This window comes from Atractosteus spatula, chromosome 4 (assembly GCF_055471065.1).
Source record: "Atractosteus spatula isolate fAtrSpa1 chromosome 4, fAtrSpa1.hap1, whole genome shotgun sequence".
Lineage (NCBI taxonomy): Eukaryota > Metazoa > Chordata > Actinopteri > Semionotiformes > Lepisosteidae > Atractosteus > Atractosteus spatula.
Window position 1 is genome coordinate 62,158,307 of NC_142709.1, and position 20,162 is coordinate 62,178,468.

General features: G+C 40.8%; 1 protein-coding gene and 3 non-coding genes across 4 annotated transcripts; 1 reads left to right on the plus strand and 3 right to left on the minus strand.

Moving 5' to 3' along the window:
• Positions 1-1,056: 1,056 nt before the first annotated feature.
• Positions 1,057-14,945, minus strand: dzip1l (DAZ interacting zinc finger protein 1 like). Its single transcript, XM_088914836.1, has 16 exons — positions 14,931-14,945; positions 12,544-13,095; positions 11,125-11,209; positions 10,737-10,861; positions 10,387-10,548; positions 9,205-9,327; positions 8,992-9,054; positions 8,084-8,224; positions 7,415-7,445; positions 6,917-6,982; positions 5,907-6,040; positions 4,484-4,673; positions 3,244-3,385; positions 2,893-3,098; positions 1,988-2,127; positions 1,057-1,218 (listed from the first exon to the last, which is right to left on the minus strand). The coding sequence occupies exons 1-16, from the start codon at positions 14,943-14,945 to the stop codon at positions 1,057-1,059; spliced, it is 2,337 nt and encodes a 778-aa protein (XP_088770962.1).
• A 2,228-nt stretch (positions 14,946-17,173) lies between these two features.
• Positions 17,174-17,245, minus strand: trnad-guc (transfer RNA aspartic acid (anticodon GUC)). Its single transcript has one exon. It is a non-coding gene; the product is annotated as a tRNA-Asp (tRNA).
• A 111-nt stretch (positions 17,246-17,356) lies between these two features.
• trnap-ugg (transfer RNA proline (anticodon UGG)) lies at positions 17,357-17,428 on the plus strand. The gene has a single exon. It is a non-coding gene; the product is annotated as a tRNA-Pro (tRNA).
• Positions 17,429-17,897: 469 nt separating this feature from the next.
• trnai-aau (transfer RNA isoleucine (anticodon AAU)) lies at positions 17,898-17,971 on the minus strand. Its single transcript has one exon. It is a non-coding gene; the product is annotated as a tRNA-Ile (tRNA).
• Between the last annotated feature and the right edge of the window lie 2,191 nt (positions 17,972-20,162).

Consider the following 20,162-nt stretch of genomic DNA (forward strand, 5'->3'; position numbering starts at 1 on the left):
TGCTGATTCATTATTGGAAAACTAAACATCATGCTGCATTTCAATTGAAGATTCTCATTGTGCCTTAATTGGAAAAGGGTCTGCAATTCATTAAGCCAAGGTTTTGTTGTTAAGTATGTTTTTGTCTTTGAAATATGGAGCTCAGTCATTGGATCCATCTTAAAAATGGGTATTAAGAAATAACTTTTAATTTTTTAAATACCCAATCCTTGGATTTAACTATACAAACCTGGTAACTCCCTCAAAAAAACATTAAAAATAAATACATATATTCCAATTATACAGAGGAATATGAAAAATTCATCAAGGTATGCACAGTGATTAATTTTGCACAAAAATTAATTTACACACACAGAATATTGCTTTTTGTCTCTAGAGGTAGAAATCAGTCAAAATGTTTAACCTGCATAATTTGAAGGGAAGGTTATCATTGTAGCTATGATTTAAAAAACCCATAAGTAATTCATGTCTTCCCCTTAAAGAAAAAAACATTTATCAGAATTTGCTTTTGAACATTATGGTAGAGGCACAACAAGATCTTAATACAGTAGTAAATAGGCTGCACATCAAGAAACCTAAAGATCTTTCCCAGCCAGGTAATGATTAAACCTAATTACGAGAACAAAATTATTTGGTAATATGACCAATATTTATAAAACATCTCAGATGCTAAAAAGGTTATCAAAAATGAGCAACATAACAATTCAATATTTAAAATAACAAAAACAATCTGTTTCATGGGAATCGGTCAGACAGATTTTGATAATATTGGACATAATATAATATAATGTGAAGAGCCATACAATGAATTAGTGGGAAAACAGTATCAGGCATGGTATTCATTGTGCTAAATTACATTTAATGTCACCACTGATAATCTTAAAACCTTCCCTTCGTTATAAAAACCTCTGCTCTGAACATACCTCTCTTGAACTCCGGCCTGTGCGGAGTCCTGCGAGTGAATTTCTCATGTGTGTGCTGGAGAAGAATTCCGCTGTGTGTGTGTGCCAGGCTGGAGGTCGTGCTTGCTCCACTTGGCACTGCGGTTCCCAGGACTCACCACGCTCCCCCCCGACTTGCTGAGGAACTCCAGACACTGGTTCCGGGAGAGCCGACAGAGTCGGCGCTTCTCAGCACCCCTGCCACCCTGGGCGCAGAAGACTGCGGGGTGATTTCTTCAACGGAGGACAGTTCGAGGTCACTCTCCTCGTCGGACAGCTAGGAAAAGATGAAGAGAGACTGACAGAGTGACTGAAATGCGGGAATGAAAGAGAGGTAGGGACTGTGCATGGTTTTCCAAAAGGATGCAAAGTATATGAAAGACTTTTGAGAGCAAAGCATCTTGTACGAGTTCTTTGAGCAATCTGTTTTCATGCTCATATCCCATAAGGCTATTCTCACTTAAGAAAACTCTCATTTTTCTTTAAAAAAAAAGGAAGAAAACAAAGGAAACATTGGTGAAAATCCCTTGGCAAAGAAGTGAAACTCATTTCTACTGAACTTTGAGTTCAGTTTTGACAAACACACATAAAATGTATTATAATTAGAAAGCCATACAGTAAGGTGCACCATGTCACAGTACTGTATGTTCCTGAGATTTATGAACTCTCAGTAAACCTTTACCATCAACAGAAACAGTCACCTCTTCCTGCTCATATGATATCAGACGTCTTAAAAATCTTCTAGTTTACTGTCAGCTTTAAGTGATACAGACCTGTTCCTCTGTCCAAGACCTTAACATGGAGACCAGAACAGGTTTTGAGCTGTCTTCAAAACAAACCTCCAGTAATCCCACACAAAGGATACATTCTTAGAATTCAGAAGAAACACTTATTTGTTATTAAAAAAAAGGAATCATGCAGGTTTCCTTGAGTGTGAGCAGTTTCCTGAAGTGAGTCATAGGGGGACAGGAAAAATGATATCTTCCTATTAATCAGATCAATCGTGCCCAGTTTTCTTTAAGTAATCCAGATCTCAGTTCTCTTACCTGAAGGTTCTTCATAACAGTGCTTGATTTTGGGGAGGCACTGGCTGATGGTGGTAGCACTTTAATCCCACCCACAGGCCTCCTTGCTGGAGAACTTAGCTGTTTTTCCAGGCTCTTGGTGAGTGATTGGACCACAGACCCTACAAACCCAAATGTAGAGCATACAGACTGAGATACAGTCAGGGTGACAGCGGCAAAATAATTTCTAATGCATTTCTTCAGCAAATTTGAATCTTTTAGGACAAATAATAGATTTTTTCCAAGGAAATGAAGAACATACTGGGACATAAAAGGAAATTAATCAACACAATGATAATAGATTGCCTATAGATCTAAAGGTCAGCAAGAAGCATCCCAAAGTCTTGTATTAATGAGGTCTTAATTCCATTTTATTACACACTATAAAATCCTGACCAGCCTGCTACAATGTCCTGGAAGATACCAGTTTGCCTCACCGAGACCAGTGACAACATAATTCTGTTAAGCACTGGGCACTAAAATAGGAGACAATAAATGCAGAAAATAAAAAAATTAAAAAACAAATGCAATATATGTGGTTTTTAACCTTTACAGCCGCCTGCACATTCTTGGTTCTCATCAAAAATCGTTGAAGTAGATCAGTTCTTTATATCTAAGATGTATCTTTATATATCTCCAATAAATATCATAACTACAGAATGAAAGAGAAAGAATTATATATTTACTTTAATTTTGCAGAAAAATTAAGAATATATTAAAAAATGACACACTTTGTTAAGGTTTACTTTAAAATACCAAGGTTTCATGGAACAAAGCAGTTGAACTTAAGTGCCTGTGCTTTATGTTTTCGATGATTTGTCTTCTAAAAAAATCTGGAATGTCTCACACCCCCAGGGGAAGGATAAGAACAAATGCATTAGTCCCACCTTGCGACGCAGGAAGCCTGGTGCTGCCAGGACTGACTGGGCCCTCTGACAGTTCTGTGTCAGACCAGTCCTCCTCAGTGGCCACTGTCTGGTTCTGCCTGGGGCCTGCCTGGACAACTCTGACTGCAGGAAGGGCTTTGCTCCCTGGGCTGGTGATGTAGGCACTGTCACCGCCCGACTCCTCCTCAGAGCTGAAAGGGGGTGTGCTGGGAAGGCAAAGACACGCTCACTAACAATAAACATTAAAAATAAATAAGGAAATATCTTTTTGACCTAAAAAATCAAAACCGCCTTATGTTGAGAAGGTGCGATAAGTGGCCTCCCGCTGTCCTGTAGCAAGTCTGCACATACCTGGTCCTCTGAGGACGGGTTCGAGGGGTCCTGGGTGTAACAATGGTCCGCGGGGCTGGCTGAGGAGCTAGTGGTTGAACAGGACGAGGTGGGTTCCTGGTCTTTGACCTCTTCTGTTGGGTAGGGCTTCCCTGAGCCTTCCCTTCACACACCAGAGGATAACAAGGCAACTTGTTATAACTGGCTTTCACACTCTGACCTTATTGTTCACACACACAAATACTGTGCACCTATACCTATACAAATATATCTCTGTGCTATTCAAAACTGAATTCTCTGTACCATTTTAGTTCTTGTTTCTGGTTTAAGTTAATTTAAAATCAGGAATACCCATAATTGTCCAATATTAATTTGCAATTTCCCTCACGGGATCAATAAAGTATCTATGTATCTTCACTTCCACACCAAATGTCCTCACTTTAACTCCACTGTCTATAAAAATAAAGGGCAGACAGCTAAAGGTTCTTCAATGTAGTAATGGTCATCTTTGCTACAAGTCAAGCAGATGGCTAAAACCTTTTTTCTTAATTACAGGATACCATAAAAAACATTTTGGAAGAAGGTAGCATTCAAGTCAAAAAATAATTTCCACCTGTCACACCCTGAGGATTTCCAAAACAGCAGGTAGCAGCTATATGCTATATACCCACTGTCAGGCGTGAGCCTGTCCAGTACCTGGATGGGAGACTCCTGGGAAAATCTAATGTTTCTGCTAGTAGGGCCAGTAAGGGGTGCACACCCTGCAGTTTGTGTGAGTCCTAATGCCCCAGTATAGTAATGGGGACACTTTACTGTACAAAAGCACTGTCCTTCAGACAATGAGACGTAAAACTGAGGTCCTGAATCTTTGTGGTTATTATAAATCCCAAGGTGCTTCTCGAAAAGAGTAGGGGCGTTACTCCAGTGTGCTGGCCAAATTTCCCTCTGGCCTTTATGGCCTCCCAATAACCCATTATGAACTGGCTTTATCACTGTTCTCCTCCCCACTGATAGCTGGTGTGTGGTGAGCAAACTGGCGCACTATGGCTGTCATTGCATCATCCAGGTGGGTCTGCACATTTGGTGGAGGTGCAGGGGAGTACTCATTATCTGTAAAGTGCTTTGAGTGGAGTGTCCAGATATAAGTGTAAGGAATTATTATTATTAAAACCTCGACACAAGAATGTTTGCTCTAAAGTCATCAGGTACTTAAGTTGGAAACCTCTGCTCTATGGGTTTGAGAAGCAAGGTGAATCCTTACAGGAGGCAGCAGGTGTTGGCACAGTGGTGCCTTGGCTCTTCTGCAAGCGGCGTACTCTCTTAGTGACCTCACGAGTGAGCTTCTCTCTCAGACTGGACATCTCCTGGAGCTTTTTAGCTTTTTGCTGCCTCTGGCTGGCCACTGTAGAGCTTAGGGTCTTGAAGGTCTGTTTAGAAATCCCTTTGGTTCCCTAATGATGAAAAAAAAAGTTCTGTCAGTGCGTGTTTTCACCAAACGTTGTTCTACCATACTTGCACTGTTAATTTTTCATCATGTGCCATTCCTTTACAGATGCCAGTTCTGTTACCTAGTTAACATGATTAGAAATACCACAAGTTCTAATTATGAAACATGACCCATGTTGCCTTTTCACTTAACATTTCAATGGAGATAGTTTTGCCTAATCAATCACACAAACACAGTTTTCATATTAGTTTTATCACTAATCCCTGAGCCCATTTAACTCACATTTCTGTCTGGCAGTTTACTAACTATAATTGTATACGTATCATTGCACATTTATTTCTTGTGTAGTTGAATGAAACATCTTGACAAATATACTTTGCAACGGAACAGAGATATATGTAGTGTACAATAATCACAGCTACAGTATTTTAAGTAACTAGGGTTGATAATGACAAAGATACCCTGTGGTCAGAGGGCAATGAATACATTTTGCTTAAATTGGATGAGCACAGAGCTCACCCTTTCCTATTGTGAGAGACTGGCAGGGACAGGCATGATGGCAGCTCTTGTCTGAACTACATGCCCTAGAAGTTGTAGGGGAATGGCCTGCCACATTTAGTCACCTGACCAAGAGGAAAAAGACCATTGGCCAGGCGTTGATTTAAAAACCAGGAAGCTGAAGCTTTCACATCCAGATTTCTTGTTCCACATTTGTTTCACATTAGCATGTCTCTGTCGCCATCTGGTGACACAGGGCAGATCCACTGTACTGCATTGTAGCAGTGAGAGAAGGAACATAGGGAACAACCAGTGGACGAACAATGAAGACATGTGAGCTTTTTGGGAGGGTCCAGGCATAGCTGCCTAGTTGTTGATAAAGAGGGATGGAAGAAGTCTAGTTAGAGTTTTGATAAGAGAGCTAGGCTTTTATTCTGTGTTTTGTTTTGGTTTTGATCTGCAGTCCCTTGTATTGGAAGTAAAGAACACTCACTCTTACCTGTGTTGGTGTATCTTTTCCTGGAACCTGCTTATTAAGATCACTGGTGCAGCACACCACCCTTAGGGTTGCCACACTATGAACATGGTGATACGTACACAACAACTGTTTTGAAATACCTCAGTGTATACTTCACAAACTTCTAAATTCATTTTTTTGTTTGAAAAAGTGAAAGAACAAGATCTTCCTCAAAGTGTTCAGAGCTGCGGCAGGGTGACAGGTGAGCCGATTGGACTGTACCTTGCGGAGCCCCATGCTCTCCAGCTTCTCCTCCAGGGTTTCTTCCAGAATGGGCCTGAACTCCCGCACTAAGTCAGGGTTCTTCCGTAGCGACTCTAGCAGCTTCTGTCTCAGATCACCCATATCCTCAGGTCCTGCAAACAAAACACAACACAGGCTTGTCGACATTATACGGGTATGTTATCTGCCAGACGTTTGTCAAAGTAGATCTTTTGCATTTCCTTTACAGCTTCTACAGCGTTTGCTAATCCTGCTATTTTATCATCATCTGCACACCTCACTAGTTTACTAACTAACCAATCTCCATGTCATTTACATTATATTGGTTAGGAAGAACAGTGGTTCTAATACAGTTCCCTGTGGCACTATATTTCAGCTTTCAGCCCTTCACTCTGCTCTGTTTACCATCCATTAACCAGTTCTCAGTTAAATAAGTAATTATAAGTAATAAACCTAAGTAATTACAGCACCAGTTTGTCAGGTTTAGTTGGAGCTCCAGTGTTCCTCTGAGATGCAGCTCTTACAATGAGCGTCAAACCTGCTAAACTGAAACACCTCAAGCCTGCTAAGCCCAGGTGACTCAAGAGGGATAGAAAGTCTTTCAAGTTATATGGCAAAAGGAGTCAACCTTGCACTTTTATTCCACTCCATTCGTCTTTGCTCCAGCTAATTCTTTATCGATGTGATTTTCAGCATCTGTGATGACTATTTAAATATCTATTTGACAATTAACTAATTAGAAATGTTAAAGTCCTATAATATCTAGGAATGAACATGCCAAGACTGACCTTCCCTGTTTCTTGAAGGGAGTCACTATTACAAGCTTTCTGAAGCCCTGTTATATACAGTACTTAACACAACCATCTGTGACTGTGTTCATAACAATGTGCCATATAAAGAGACAGCACCCAGACAGTGGCTAACTTATAATTTTGCAAACCTCACTGCTCATTGATACAGTATATCTTCACTTCATCAAAGGCTTCAAATGATTTTCCTTCTATAAATACCTTCTTCTTCCTCATCTTCCTCTTCTGTAGACTCTTCTTCCTGGATTACTGGAGCTGGAGCTGAAACTAAAATGATAGTTAAACTTTCACAAAATGTATCACCCTTTCAGAAATATGCATGATCAGATCATAAGATATAAAGACAAGAATTAAAAACAGAAAAAATAAGTATTGAAACAAACATTATGTATTATGTTTTAATGCCTTTAAGTAAATATTAAATAAATCAGAGAACAACATGAAATCAATTAATGGCAGTATTAAAAGAAGGCTGTGTTGCATCTAAAGATACATGTATATAAAAATCAGATAAATAGAAAACTGCTAAATGGACTACTCACTTATGCTTAATAATAACACAAGTGGAAATATATATATTTTTTACTGTTTAGCATCTTTAAGGTTCATGCAAATATCTTGTTAGATAGTATTCATATCTTTTTAAACAAAGATTTACCTTTGTTTTCATTTATGATAAATTGATCAATTTTGATTTACCTGTTACAGGTCTTGCAGACAGCGTTTTGATCTACATTGTAAAAAAAATGCATGGATTAAAACAACAGACATATTGAAGAGGGTGTTTTAATATTTGGGGCACAACAAAGAATTCTGGACTTTAAGCATTTCTGATCATAAATCATAGTGCAATAAAAATAAAATGCTATGTACCATTTCAATACCTAATTATAATCCAATTCCTTCTACTAGCGACTGTTGGAATAATCCTGTCAGTTCTAAATTAAGCCTCAAAATGTTGATCCGAAGTTGCAAACAGTAGGTGTGGTTGTTAGGATAAAAAATATTCTCAGCGACCATTAATCACTAATTTGACTCTCTGTTACTTATTCTACATAGAATGTTGTGTTATATGAATGTTTCAAACTTCATCTTGCTCTTAAAAAAGGGGAAACATTTTGTAAAGCTGGTTATCACCAATCTGATTATCAAATGAAACTTGATCTAGTTTTCTCCTCCAGAGAACCAATAACTTCCCACATTGTTCCAAACTGAAACTGTGCTAATTCTATTTTGTCTAGTACTAAATGGATGTACCTTCATCTAAAAGAAATGTTTTAAAATTCCTTTTGTAAATGTACGCCAAAAATGTAAGCCTTGGACAAAATCTGCAGACCCTGATTTGGAAGGTTAGAATGTAGTGGTTACCGTCTCCTCCTGTGACCTTATGACCTTCTCCCGCTGTCTGATACTGGAGCTCAGGGAGCTGATCTTCTGCTGGAGGCTCTGGAGGGCAGTGTTTCGATCCACAGACAAAGACATCTTCAGTCTCTCAATCTCGCTCCGTAGCTGCATCAGCAATGAAGAGCATCTGAGACAACTGATTCATCTTTTCACGGCCAGCAGCCATATCACTCTGCAGCTCACAAATGGCAACCTGCTGAAGCTAAGCATCTGTGAGCCTGGTCAGTACCTGGATGGGAGACCTCCTGGAAAGGTTGCTGCTGGAAGAGGTGTTAGTGGGGCTAGCAGGGGGTGCTCACCCTGTGGTCTATGTGGGCCCTAATGCCCCAGTATAGTGATGATATACTGTAAAACAGGCTCTGTCCTTTGGATGAGATGAAAAACCATGGGCCTGGACTCTGTGGTCATTAAAAATCCCAGGGTGTTTCTCAAAAAAGAGTAGGAGTGTAACCCCAGTGTCCTGGCCAAAATTCCCCTTGGCCCTTACCAATCATGGCCTCCTAATAATCCCCATCAATCTGTTCTCCTCTTACCAATCTGTTTTCCCCTTACCAGTCATGGCCTCCTAATAATCCCCATCACTCTGTTCTCCTCCCCACTAATAGCTGATGTGTGGTGAGTGTTCTGGCGCACTATGGCTGCTATGGCATCATCCGGGTGGATGCACCATTGGTGGTGGTGGAGGGGAGTCCCCATTACCTGTAAAGCACTTTGAGTGGAGTGTCCAGAAAAGCGCTATATAAGTGTAAGCTATTATTATTTATTGCCCATTTTGGTAACATTAGTTGCCCAGGTTGTTCAGCCTTCTGCTCAACCTACCCGATACACTGACACAAAACAAAAAATCTGTCTACAAATAACGATCTGGTTACCTCTCCTTTCTCCAGCAGGTGTATGTTCTGCATTTCCTTCATTTTCTTCTTCCACTCACTCTTCTAGAAGGTGAAACAACCTTTAGTAGTGATTTTCATAGTTCATCCATTGAAAACAGCCAAGAGCCACCTATGAAAAACTGCTAAATGCCTCTTAACAAAAATGCAAGCTTAATGGCAGAGGTGGTTGCTGCTCTCTCTTAAATCTCTCACCTGACGAGCAACCTTCTCTCTCAGCTCCCTCTCTCGGGCTTCTCTCTTCTCCTCCTCTTCCGTGTCTCTCAAAGTACCCAGGTTCGAGACAACAACCCCACTCCTCTGAAGGTCTTGGAGTCTCTTGCCAATTAAGAGAAAATCGGAATCATGTGTTTGTTTACGAGAAATGTGTTTTCAACTGGTCATAAAGAACTTTTGGAATGAAGGGTACACTGTGACAAGTTGACATTCAGATTCCCATTCAGGTAATTACATGACCAGGTTGTCAGTTTCAAATACTTCTCTACATTAAGCTTGTCAAGTAAATTCAGACATCAGATTTTGCCATATCCTGTATTTTTAGGACTTTGTATTATGTACAGTAATACAATCCTTTGTTATTTAAATGAATGATATGATATTGTGTAACTATGGAGCAAGCAACCCAGCCATGTTGTTGAAACTGACAGCCTGGCTACTTTCAAGAAATATCTGGATGGGATCCTCAAACAATTAGCTACATACCAGCAATCAAACAGGGTAGATGAGTGGAATAGCCTCCTTGTGTTCATAACCTTTCTTATGTTGCTCTGTTTCTCATTGTAATAACAATGGGGAGTAGTAATATATGTTTTAAAACACAAATTAGTTAAATGGGTAATAATTAAATATGTTTTCATACTGACTGGAGACTTCCTCAGTTGTAAAAGCGAAAATCATTTCAAAGTTTTACACCCACAAGGTTTTAAGAATTTAAGATGTTCAACAGAAAACAGGAATTATAATGAGCTCCTATTTGTGTCTGTCTAACAGGAAGAGGTAAATGGGATAGGGACAGATCAGTTTGTTTCTCGTACGCTAGTTCCACCTAGAAGAGGAAAACTGTATTGCAACATCATACCACAATGGACTAATTTGACATCTATCTAAGATTTGTCAGAATGAGGGCCAACAGCTCTTCTGGATTTTGCTTTCTGAATCCAAAATCGCTCACGTCATGGTGGGGCGTATCTCTGTAAATTCTTTTTTTACTGCACTGCATTTCCAGTTTAAATAATTTCATGTCTGATGATTCTCCAATGACCAAGAACATTAACTTTCTTAGAAATATGAGGTCAAATTGCAAGGGGAAGTGTTCAGGGTTTTGTTTCAGTCTTAATAAATAATGTTTAAAACAACGCGTGTGAGACCAGGACTCACAGCCTCAATGGAGGAGCTCTTGCTGGCAATGTCTTTGAGCTCCTGCAGGAATAGCTGCCTCAGATCGTTCATCTCCTGGTAGAACTTCTTCCTCTCCTCTTCCTTCCAGCTTTCCAGCTGCTGCTTCTCCTTGGCCTCTCTCTGCCGCTGCTCCTCCAGCTCCTGAGGGAACAGAAGAAAGCATCTTTCACTGTTGGCAAACAGCAGATCGTTTCTATTCAGAACATTGTATATTTACATTTTACTTTCTTCTGAGTGATTGACTACAGTCCAAACACACAAGTTTTATATGTAAACCATTTTTCAAACATATTTATTAAACTATTCATAGACCAGTTTCCCCCACTTACCTGCTGCCTCCTCAAAGCCTCAGCCTCCCTCTCAGCCTCCAGTTTGGCCTGGGTCAGTTTCAGTCTCGCCCTCAGTTCCTCAATCCCATCCTCCATCTCCTCCACCTGCCTCTTCTTCTGTCTCTCTGTGGAGCCGCACATAAGAGCACATTTCATTCTCCTGCCTGAGATACTGCCAATCTGCGTCCATGTTTTCCAGTTTTCAGACTGCAGATGTGCTTCAGGGATGGAATCTGGACCAGTATTGCCTAACCACAGCCCACAAGAAAGCACCTCGAGCAACAAGACCATGTGCTACAATAAATGGAAAAGCCTCGTCACACACCTACGTCTGGCCAGCATTACAATGAACAGAGCTGGAGGAGAGAACAAAAAGCTTCCTACTAACCAGCATCTGTGATCTCTGGATGCCTGCGCTGAAGATGGCCTTGCAGAAAGGAATAGTTGACGAAAGACTTGTCACAGAATTGGCACTGAAAGGGAATACATGACACTATTAGTGTGAGTGTTCCAGAAGTAAAGAAACAAAATATTGTTTTTATTTACTTTCTACCGAGGCTGAGCTGACTTAGCATACTAAATCCCCCATGACACATACAGAAAGTGTTTACTGGAACTGGTCAGAATCCAGCAACAGTAGAGCACAATTTACACAATGTGTAGAGCACAATGTGTTGAAGACCAACAGTATAATGTTAACACAACTCTTAAAAACAAAGACAATTTGTGCTTTTGAATGAAAAAGAAAAGCAGAATCTTACTTAGCAACTAAAATCATATTTTGCCTTAGTGAACAGGACAAAGGAAGAAAGACCTGAACACGAGTGCCAAAGAACAAAGGGGTGGGATGTATTTTACACTTGTAAAGCGGAACACAGTGCAGCACCCTCATAATGAACGACTCCCTGCATAGCAGAACTCGTTCACTAGCACTCTGCTCTCATGAAGAAAACACAGAAAACCTCTACCCCTTCAACCTCATTAAACAACATATTAGAGCTACAAGTTCAGTGCCTGGCAAGCACTCAGAGGTAGATTATTCAGTATATCATAATGATTTTAAGTAAAATACTGCTTTTTCAACACAGGTCAAAACTGTTTCTTAACCAAGGAAGGGGATACTAAAGTAAATTCTGTATTTTAATGCTACAGTATATACCTTGTTTCCATTCTTTTTTAGATAGATAGATACTTTATTGATCCCGTGAGGGAAATTGCAGTGCAACAGCAGCTTTACACAGACAACACAGCCACAGTGTAACGAATGATACAATAATAATAATAGTACAATACATACAATACAATCAGTACAGTGAGGGGTGCACTAAAAGAGTTACTCACAGTCCGGACACACAAAGAACAAACTAGAACAGAACAGTACGCAGAAAAATCGTATTGCACATATGAATATAAATATAGATTTAAATATAGATATAGATATGAATGTATTGCACGGGTCCCTGGCATACAGTATATTGCACAAAAAACGGTTGTAAATGGGAAAGAAAGAGAACAGATGTAGCAGTAGATGTGTAGATGTGTTCAGTCCAGAAACAGGTCACTGTCAATGTTGCCTCAGCCCAGATGCAATGTGCTATCCTGATTCTTCCACTGTACTTATTTGCAGTTATTTTTTGTTATTTTCATTTACATGACAAAACCTTAGAGACCTTACAGCTTAGGGGTCCTTTTTTAACTAAGGAACATCAGGCAGTCTAGAAGAAAGGCAGGTCTGAAATAAGGAGCACTGAAAAAGTATGAAAAAATATCCAATTTTCTCCCAGCCTCACGCCGCGCAGATCCTCACCTTGTGGTAGTTGTTGGCCCCGGCCTGTAAGAGGAGCTGCTGGGTGGCGATCATCTTCTTCCGGCGCCGGCCCTCCTGCCGCGCGGCCTGCAGCTCGGCCTCCAGGCGGGCGAGCTCCTTTCCTTCCCGCTCTCGCCTGGACAGCTCCCCCTGCAGGCGGTCCTCCAGCCCCGCCACCTGGGCGCTCAGGAAGTCCTGGCAGTGCAGCAGGTATTCGGTGCTCAGCTGGGACATGCGCAGCACCTTCAGCAGGACGGGGTCCACCGGATTGCGGCAGTGGGGGCAGCGCTCGGCCTCCAGGTCGCAGAAGGTGACGGTGCCGATGTACTCCTGGAGGGTGCCCACGTCCATCTCCCTGGCCACCCGCTCCACATCCAGGGCGCTGAAGCGCCTCCAGTCCATGCCCTCTCTCCGTGCCCGGAAGCGGAACGGCTGCAGAGGGCCAGGGCTCCAGGGGGTAGACAGGGGTTCGTTGGAGGAGAGCTGCCCAGGCATCTTGCAGGGCCCGGGGGAGAACAGGGGCAGGGGGTAGAAGTGATTTCTGTGGAAAGGCTTGAGGGGGGAGAAGGAGAGGAAAGACTCCTCTTAGTGACTCGGCTGGGATCTTGTGTCGTGTGCTGAAGGACCCTATATCAGGCTCAAAAAGTACAAGACTAAAGACTCTAAAATTAGGTTACAGATAACGAAAACCTGTAACAAGCAGCAAAATAAAAATGAGAAAAGTCTGTATTTCTTTCTTAAATGCTGATAAGAACAACATTGATATGCAATTATGTCTCTTTCGCATTGAATTATTTCAGTAAACAGGCAACGCAACCATAAGAATCCTACCCATTTGAAAACAAATACTGTTGTGTTTTTAAAGTCACAAATACTGCGACCTTTTCATAATTTAAAATCCCAGATTATTTTTCTTCTCATACACCAGTGGCACTGTCCCAGAAGTACCCAGCTTACACTCACTAGGAAGTAAGACAAGTATTAATAGTAGCCCATCTGAAGCACTGTCAGACGAAAAGATTTCACTTAAAAAGTGAGCATGAAAACTACCAGTGAAGACCTGGGGTGACCTGAGCTGGAGGCCAGATACAACTTTCAGACATCCATCCGGCTGTAGCTGAGCAGAGTCAAGAAGCCAGGCCCACCCTGACCCACTTAAATTGACTCAAAAATGACATAAATGATAGATAACACAAGGTAGCACACCTACCATCTCTCCCCAGCAAGGCACTTCAAACAAGCAAATGAACAACCCCTGAAGCAGGTTTGATGGTAATTGCAAGTGGATTGCATGAAAATAAATCACATAAAAAAAACGATCAAATGTTTATGTCCTCCTTCTTTAAAACGTGTGCTGCAAACATTCTAGTACAATAACACAAGATTTTGTAGACTAAAAATGATAACCATACTGTAGCTTTTTTAATACAGCATGGAGTTATCTTCCTTTTAGTCCTTGCCATTGAGAAGAAACCAAGTTAATTAAGAAATTATTTTAAGAATAAATCCATGATCATAGGATGTAAGTCGCATTAAGTATCGAATCTCCCCCCCCCAAAAAAACAAAAATGCGTTCTCGTTAAAAACAGAAAACTAAGATCTTCCGGTTAAAAGACATTGTGTCCTGTCCTTTGAATACAGGTTCCAAAGGGGATAACCCTCCTTGCTCTGAAAGAATAACATGGACGCCCCAAACACAACTGTATTGTATATGGCTGCTAGGAACTCTACATACAAACCTCAAGAACAAATGAAAGGCTGGGTAAGCCTTTTAAAGAATAGCACGAAGCCAGTAATGTCCTTTGCAATGTTATGCAAACAGTTACTTAACAACGAGGTCGATGAGTTTTCTGTCTGAGGTTTCCCACAAAGGTATTTGTCAGTGGTTGACCAGGAGATAAATGCTGGTTTGACAAGACTACTTGCTTGACACCTTTGTAGCACACAGCATGTCAATGTTAACTTCTTCTTCTGCGCAATTCAACACAAACTGTTCAAAGTATGAAAATGGATATAGAGATTTCTTATATTTGCCATGGGAGAATTTAGAAGCAGCACAAGTGTATAATTCCAATACCGCATTTTTAAATGTATGATCAAATACTTAGTCTTTTAAAAGTGGATACAGTAGGTTCAGTTAGATTAACAGGATAACATCTATAGAATTACATTTGCATGGTTGAGCTTTTAAACGTGATTGAACTATACTTAATATCTGACTTAACATTTAACATATCTTGTCATGTATTCTTATGTTTTCCCATAACCAAAGCTCATCATAGCCTTGAAGAGAAATGCTCCTCACTTCCTGTGAGATCAGAGCCTCTAACCAGCAATGTAATCCCACTGCATCACCCACACCTTTAATCGAAGGGATACCTTCTTACCTGACTGTAGCTCATTTTTGCACTCCAGGCAGCACAAGCACGGTAAAGCCAATGATACAAGAATGAGGACTCTGCAGTAAAGGTAACCGAGCAGGCAACAAGCTAGGGTCCTAATTAAAGTTGTTCGCTCCCTGGGTGCTCCCTATTGTCCCCAGTGAACACAATAGCTCACCTGCGCACACTCCATGTACAGTACAAGCAAATCAGCCGAGTAGCACTAATACCAGCCTCACATTTCTGTTTTGCTCTTTTTAAAGCTTAAAGAGCAGAAGGACAAGCAGCAGTTTTCACATTTGTTCCATGCACAAGCCACTCCACTACTTTGGCTAATTACAGTATACTGTTTTTTTTTTCTCCCAGTAGTCACTCAATCTACAATCAGTCAATGGAGTGCTTGTGTTTTCTTTTATGTAGACCCAAAGTTACCCTAGCCAGGTTTATGAGATGTAAACTAGTGTTCAGGCCAGAGCTGTGATCTCAGTCAGTGGAGATCTTGTTGCTTATTAATGAACACAAGTTGCTATGGTTTCTAAAGCTCTGAAAATATTTAACAGGTGACTAGCCTAGCTCCTTATTTGCTTAGAAACTGAGAGAAGGTAGGATAGCAAGGGTTTAAATATACTGTGTATATTGGTGATTTATATAGTTTAATAAACATTTTTAATAACTTGGCATAGATTGCATTATTGCAATGTTGGTACACGTACTGAGTCTGATTATGGTAAAGAGAAACTTTTTGAATACTTTGGACTTTGCTACTTTGTGTGAACGCTCCACTCCACCAGTATTATATATTTAGGCGATTTTGTGATGCGACAGGTTTGGACACCTTTTGAGGAAAAAGGAAAAAAAATAGCTTTCAGGTTCAGGCAAACTGTAGGAGAAGAGAATAAAATGTCGCCAAGTAAGAATACACAGTCCATGTGTTCACTACCTTACTTCTATCTGAAGTGAAAAAGAAATATGATGTTTGCTTAAACAATGTATGAATTATGCATCCGTCAACATGAAAACGCTGTACCAAGAACTCTGTAATAGCAGCGATCATGTCCAGGTTTAACTCCAGCACTGAGCGACGTGGACGAGTCGTATTTTTCAAGCCTCGACAACCGTTTGCATAAAGAAAGTATATTAAAACTTGGAGCCGCATGGGTACTAACCCCGCGGCCTTGGTCCGAGAAGCACTTGACTGGAGCTCGAGCTGGTACCTTGGCAATACAGAGGCGTGACGTATGCTCTGTGTTTAAGAACAATGCAACATACAGTATGTAGCATATGAACCAAAAATAGCCCGGGGATTGGTTTATTCAGATATCGGGAAAAGACAGGACTAAAAAGCACAAAAGAAAAAAACCGTGTCCAAATCAACGAAAAACAAGTATCAAATGTCATGTCGAAACTCGCTCAAGTCTGTTCTGTCATCATTCCTCGTTAGAATGAAGTGCATCATTACCCTTAGCTTTTCTTTCTCAATTTCACACCTTTTCATTAAGAAAAAGAATGATCGTGGTTATTTTTTAACTGCAGCGCATTGAACCCCTTTCAAAGACAATGCATTTAATTAGCCCCGACAGCAATATAACCTTACAAATATACAAATATTACGACATATCGCAAAATACCCGTGTGTAGTAATGGGAAACGTAACTTTTCCTGCACATTCACCATTGCAGTTTTTTTTTAATTAAGAAACTTCGGCTCATTAAACATTAACTTACCTAGAATATAACAGGGTGTGCTGTTACTATTTCTGAACCTTTCCAGTTGAAAGTGTAGAAACGGAACGTTTCAATAATTAAAAAGAACCTCGCGTAACTCTACGCCCGGCTTTCAAAAGGAGACGATGAAAAACATAAAACAAAGCTAATAATTAAAACGCACGGCTCGGATCGTCTTGCCGGATTTTCGTTTCGATATCTCGAAAGGACATTCTGCGAGAATGAGGGAATACAGGCAGAAGCCAAGCTAACAGTTACCCGGGTAACACTAGCGGCGCTTCGCTACTGCCCCTGGGACTGGCACCGCGTCTGTGGTTAATGAGTAAATAAAAAAAACTATAACCGTAACACAGTAACAACATTAAGCAGATTCATGGTTAGATATATATACAGCAAAATTGCAACCGCTTATACACCGACAGCAAACTGTCTGTGCAAACTGAATTTCCATAACATTCCGTAAAAAAAAGAAACCGGACTTCTTTTTTATTCCATCTCCCCGGAGACGAGGAGGAAAAGGACAGCCTCCCCGTCGGGGAATCGAACCCCGGTCTCCCGCGTGACAGGCGGGGATACTCACCACTATACTAACGAGGAGTACTGGTGAGCCGCAGGGAAATAGAGGCCTAAGAGGAACCCTGAAGCAACACGCGCGTTCGCTGGGGCTTTGAAGCTTTTCTATTATTACCCACAGCTGTCAGACAGGCTGGCTCGTTGGTCTAGGGGTATGATTCTCGCTTTGGGTGCGAGAGGTCCCGGGTTCAAATCCCGGACGAGCCCTGCTTTTCTTTTCCTCAGTTTGATTTTGTACAGGATCTTGTTAAAAGAGCGATCACTAACGGAGAGCCGACAATGTTTTAGCCTCAGAAAAATGTACCTTATCTTTTTTTTTTCCCAACGTATACCATATGTATGTATAATACCGTATGCGCTCCGTTTACAACTGTAACATCTTTTAAAATCGAAATATTTTGTCCAACAGTTATATATTATTTGACGGTGTTTGCATTTTTGTCTATATATTTCAATACACTATTGATTTAACTTTGGAAACGGAAAATAAAGCAGTGCCTCTCAGGACCTCTTCTGTGCCCACAGAGGTCATCAATTGCCGAAATCAGAAATGTATTCAACCCTACGTTTGAAAGCTAAGAAGAAAACGCGCACATTTCTTCGTATAAGTTAAAGTTTTTTAAGGTTTTCTTGTGGTTAAATTGCAAAATAACATGAAATGCAGGGTAAAAATACTTGGCCCGTACGGGGATCGAACCCGCGACCTTGGCGTTATTAGCACCACGCTCTAACCAACTGAGCTAACCGGCCAATTTATGCCAAACACATTATGAATGAAAAATATATACGAATATTTTTAATAAAATTAACTCATCAATGGATCCAATTAATAGTGTTATTGTCAGAAGGGGCTAAAACCGGGATGCGTTATGACTTGGAGCTCTGAACAACATTCACCCTCTAAAACACAGTACTGTACCTCGATAATTTTGAATAACATTAGAATTACCCAGCGCATATGAAAATACAATCAGATCTTCGGCACCATCTATCGTACAATGACACACATTGCAGTCAATTAAATTAACAACAATGACAGAGTAATATAACGTGTACTTAACTAAATTAACGTTGCACGTTACCCACCATATTCTCCAATAACACAACCACCTGTCGCCAGAACCTTTGATTGAACAGAAGAGTATTAATCTAATTTAAAATGTAAAGGTTTGGTAAACGTTCAATAATTGTATACACTTACCTACACGAATACATACAAATACAAAAACACTTAAATGTACTATAAAGCCAAATGTTTGTTCAAGGCATTGTATTATCAACAAGAAATACATGAAAACACTCGTTTTTCACAAGGTCCTTTCTCAGGCATTCAGCATAGAGTGCAAATCCTGCCAGCTCCCCTCCAATGAATACAATAGGTGATAAGGATATGTGAAGTAAAAATGGACGTTCAATTTGTCATAAGTACTCCATCCGAGAGTACTGCTGACTGCCTTCATGAGAAGCAGAACTCATCCAGAGGGCACCTCACGATGAGGAATGTCAAGTGCCTAAAAGGCCAGCACACTTTGGCTGGAAGGGGTTGGTTTGTGCTACCCAGGGTTCCCTCTTTTCTCTGTGCAGTAGTGACTCTAGAGCAGGGTCCCCCAGTCCTCCTCCCCTTGAGCCCAGTGCCAGCTGGGTTCAGTCCAGCCATACTTTCACTTGCTAAGCTGGAGCCTTCATTTGAATAATTAGACCTTTTGAAGCATTTTCCGCTCCTAACACGCTGAACATTTCAGGAGACTGCTGATTTTCATTAGGTGACATCACCTCTGATCATTTCAAGCCGAAAAAAACCAAACAATTAATAATTAGTAAGACGCGAGTTGTGGATTTAGTTAAATGAGGTACTCCCCTGGAACAAACACACACAGGTACCAGGGACACAAGGAACTGATTGAGAAGGCCAGTCCTCAAACGCCTTGCCAGGCGCCTTTCAGCTTGCAGTTTCATCAGTGAGAACTAAATCAGATAGCTATATGAGATGACTAACAACTCTAACGACCCCATTCCAAAACTCTTAACAAGATTACTGAAGCCGTATATCTGGTTGGCTGTTCACATCATTTGATTACAGGAAATGGCTTTCTAGGGTGCACGTCATGATTAGGCTTAGTTATCTAAGGATACGGTGAATAAGATACACCGTTAATGGGGAAAAAAGCTATAGACCAAAAGCATGAATAGGTCAGCATACAAAACACTAATGTGGATCCACCAGATATGATCAGCCCAGAGCCCAGAGCCTCTGAGGACTTGTTCTGCAGTGCCAAGAGACTGTGGACAACAGAAAATACCTCACATTTCCCCTTTAGGAAGCTAAGTAATCACTATCTATTCAAACACAGGATTACAGACAATCGCATAACTGTCAAGAAAAGGAGCTGTGGGAGTAGAGCTGGGCATGGAATCAGCCTCAACAACCGTATTTGTACACCGGTTTCTGTGCCAAGGCATCTCAGAGCACTTGAAATACATGAGGGGATCCACTTCATTCAGCAAAGTGAAGTGCAGCACGCAGCTGGCAGCCAGAAACCCCAGAATAACAGATCAGATGGAGAAATGAGAAATGAATTACCTCGCCTCTTCAATTAACGGTCAAATGTAGGTAGTCCTGATTTTACAAGCCCAATAAAGAATTTAGCCAGGACACCCTATTTTACACACTGTACATACTCTTGAAAAATAGCACCGTGGCATCTTTAATGAGTCAGGATTTGGGTATATAGCATTGCGTTCAAAAAACAGCATTTCTTAAAATGCAGTACCCTTTGTCATCATTTGAGAGTTCTGGCAGCTGGGGTGATGATGCAGAAAAATAATGTGTTTTTTTTTCATTACATTGCTAAGTGAATTTGAAGGAAAACACGAGGGTCAATCGACAATAAACAGACGAATTGATTATGTGGCCTAGTTACAGACCTGGCTCTGGGGGCAG